We start from the raw sequence: 3,436 nt of genomic DNA, 5'->3' as shown, positions 1-3,436 counted from the left end.
ATATATATATATATATATATACTGTTATGACTATATATGTCTGTGTACATCAAATATTGCCTATATTGTGTAGTAGATATTAAGATATGTAGATGATATATAATATTATGTAGATTATTTGGTAAAGTTTCGTGATGTGTTCCACACACGGAAATGACACACAGACATTTCCAGTAACATCTTAAAACTAAATCGTCTTCTTATCTCCATTACCAATCTCCGTTTTGGTTGTCTCTTGTTGTTGGATTTGGAAGCAACATCTTTCGTAATATGACGTGACGTGCCAGTGTCTAGATCAAATAAAGTCGCAGATAAATTCTATATTGGCAGAATGTTTCCGTTTACCAAATCTGACACGACACTGAATTATTTAGACAAGGGAGCGTCGCCCGCCTCGTCTCCATCTTCCTATTTACTTTAGCTCAAATTTCATGGGATTTAGAATTCTGTAAACTTTTGTCGCTAAAGAACCGTATGTCTTGTTTTGTTTTCTCGAAAGGTGTAAAGGTGAGATGGCCTAGCGGATACGATATTACACTTACCAATCCACAGATTTTAGGTTCAAATCTTCTTTTGGCTTTTCGTTATTGATACTGTTGTTATTTATTCTTAGGCCCTTAGTCTGACCTTATTTCGGTGTATTGTTTTTTTACCAAAAATAACAAATACTTCCGTTTCTTTCTTTCTTTAAAAAAATTTTTTTTTACGATAATAGACTTTATTTCAGGAAGATTTGTTTGCTATTTCTAACAGATGAAGACACCACTTTGGGGCTCGCTCCCTTGTTGACTTCAGGGATTTAGAATTAAAATTTTCGGGCAGATCATTGTATTCTACACGGATATGAAATATGTATATACGTACATCTATGAGCATACATTTATGCAATTTGTACATATACATACAAGCGCAGGCGTGGTTATGTGGATAGGCGAAGGAGTGGATGTTTACTAAGAAGTTTGATTCCCAACCACATGGTCCCGGGTTCAGTTCCACTGCGTGGCGCCATAGGCAAGTGTCGTCTACAATAGCATCTGAGAGTGGATTTGGTAGATGGAAACTGGAAGAAGCCCGTCCTATATACATACATACATACGTACGTAATACATACATATATGAGTGTGCGTGTATGTGTATGTTTTTTGTGTATGTTTGTCCCTTACCACCGTTTGACAACTGGTGTTGGTGAGCTTACAACCCCGAAACTTAACGGTTCGACAGACGGGACCGAAAGCGTAAGTAGCAGGCTTATAAAAGGACTGAGGTCAGTTGATTCAACTAAAAATTCCTCAAAGCGGTGCTCCAGCATGGCCACAGTCTAATAACTAAAACAAATAAGCGATAAAAGATAAACGACATATAAGGATATAATTTATGTGTGTGTGCGCGTGTGTATATATGTACACTGCATTATATATATATATATATATATATATATATATATATATATTCGCATTTTCAGCAAGCATCTCGTAGTGTAAGAGAGGCGAGAAGAGAAGAAGATGAGGGAGAAGAGGATGAAGAATACGAAGAAGAAGCTGAAGCGATGTGGGGTTCAAGAGAAGATGCTGAGATGTTTCTTAGTATCTTTGACCTCAACAGAGATGGTAAACTGAGCAGAGACGAACTGTGGGGATTCTTCGAGGCATTATCCTACACCGACAAAGAAATTAACCAATTATTGGAGAAATTCGCTTCCATTGACACAAATTCAGACTCCTTCTTCTCGGTTGATGGTGAGTTTATCATACACAATAACATCCTTGCTGAATTGCTTTATTGCTTAATAGCTACATTGTAATGTTGCCTCGTTTTGTAAAATTGCTACATTGTCTAATAATTGCTATGTTGCATACTGTGAAGGCGCGTGACTTAGTGGTTAGGGTGTTGCATTCAAAATCGCAAGGTCGTGAGTTCGATTCCCGGACCGATCGACGCGTTGTGTTCTTGAGTAAAACACTTCATCCTGCATTATTCCAGCCCACTGAGTTGTAAATGGGTCACACTGTGACGGAATTGTCTTCCGATCAGCGGTAAGTGTTGATCCGCTAACGTTGCCAGCTGAGTGGCATCATTCGAAATCTAAAAAAAAAAAAAAAAAAAAAGATGCAAAGCGCATTGTGACCAGCGATATGCAACAACACCCGATAGTCTTGTCGATCATGTGGTCATGTGATATTGTATCCTGGCCATAATGTATATTTACTTAATTGTATAACAGCAACATTGCGTAATAACATGTTTAATTGTTCACACTGCTTACTAATAACTACACATTATAATAGCTACATTTTATTATAGCTGTTAAAAATAGCTAGATTGTTATTGTTACATTGTACAATAACTAGGTTGTATAATAGCCACATTGCTTAAAAGCTAAACAATCCATATAATAGCTACATTGCATAATTGTAAAAATTGTATAATAGTTCGGAACACCATCGGCACAGTGGATAATAGGTCTAGTGAACAATAGGCCTAGTTTACAATAAATAGGATAGACAATAAGCCAAAAGACGTTGTGCTGTAGGCATAGTGTACAATAGGTACAGAGCACAACCATTACGATGTATAAACCAGAAAACAATAAGTTCAGAGTACAATAGGAAATAGTATAATAGGTTAAAGAGTAAATGTGCCTATTATCAAATGTGCCTATTATCAAATGTGCCTATTGTACAGTGTACGCTAGAGTCAATAAATGATAAACAATGAATAATTGGTGGTGTACAATAGGCCCAGTTTATAATGGGTAGTGTATAACAATAGGACAAATGTAACTATTGCACTTTGGGCAACATAATCGGTTTACAATAAACACAGAGTACAATAAGGTCTTGAGGAGACGAGCTACGATGTACAATAGGATCTAGTTTCAAGCAGGGACTGTTTACAATAAGTCAATAGACACAATGGAAAATAAAACTCCACCTAGAGTATGATGAAAATAGATAATTAGATCTTGATTAAATTACCAATTATTCTGTGTAATTGTCAACTAATTGTCGCTTTGTTTTTTGTATTTTTTTTAGAGCTAATGATTGCAATGCAACTATCTCTGCTGTAAGGTTCACAGAAATGACCAATTTATGGAATTGGTATCGAATAGGTTGTCGAACTTAAGAAGAGAAACTATATAATATCTATATGATATCTAATATGATATCTATAAGATGTCTATATTTGTTCAATGTTTTCAATATATCTTATGTAGAAATTCAATAAAAGTAATATCAAAACTGTAATATTTTTTCACTTCGTTATTCTTATCTTTATACGTATCGGAGTGTTCATGTGAATGATTGTGTACATGCATGTATGTATGTATATGTGTATGTTTATGTATCTCTGTGTGTGTGTGTGTATGTGTGTGTGTGTGTGTGTGTGTGTGTGTGTGTGTGTGTGTGTGTGTGTGTGTGTGTGTGTGTGTGTGTGT

The 3,436-nt window shown here is 35.7% G+C and overlaps 1 protein-coding gene across 1 annotated transcript in view; it reads left to right on the top strand.

The window, feature by feature from the left end:
- Nucleotides 1–3,245, top strand: part of LOC106874349 (uncharacterized) — a 5,086-nt gene extending 1,841 nt beyond the window's left edge. The window contains exons 2-3 of the mRNA XM_014922054.2: nucleotides 1,463–1,736; nucleotides 3,033–3,245. Coding sequence (XP_014777540.2) covers nucleotides 1,463–1,736; nucleotides 3,033–3,067 — 309 coding nt within the window. The 3' untranslated portion in view covers nucleotides 3,068–3,245. The remainder of the gene's footprint in view (nucleotides 1–1,462; nucleotides 1,737–3,032) is intronic.
- Nucleotides 3,246–3,436: the final 191 nt, after the last annotated feature.

The sequence above is a fragment of the Octopus bimaculoides genome, chromosome 20, assembly GCF_001194135.2.
Source record: "Octopus bimaculoides isolate UCB-OBI-ISO-001 chromosome 20, ASM119413v2, whole genome shotgun sequence".
Classification (NCBI taxonomy): domain Eukaryota; kingdom Metazoa; phylum Mollusca; class Cephalopoda; order Octopoda; family Octopodidae; genus Octopus; species Octopus bimaculoides.
The sequence above is the reverse complement of the archived record's forward strand: the minus strand, read 5'-3'. Positions and strand labels throughout refer to the sequence as shown.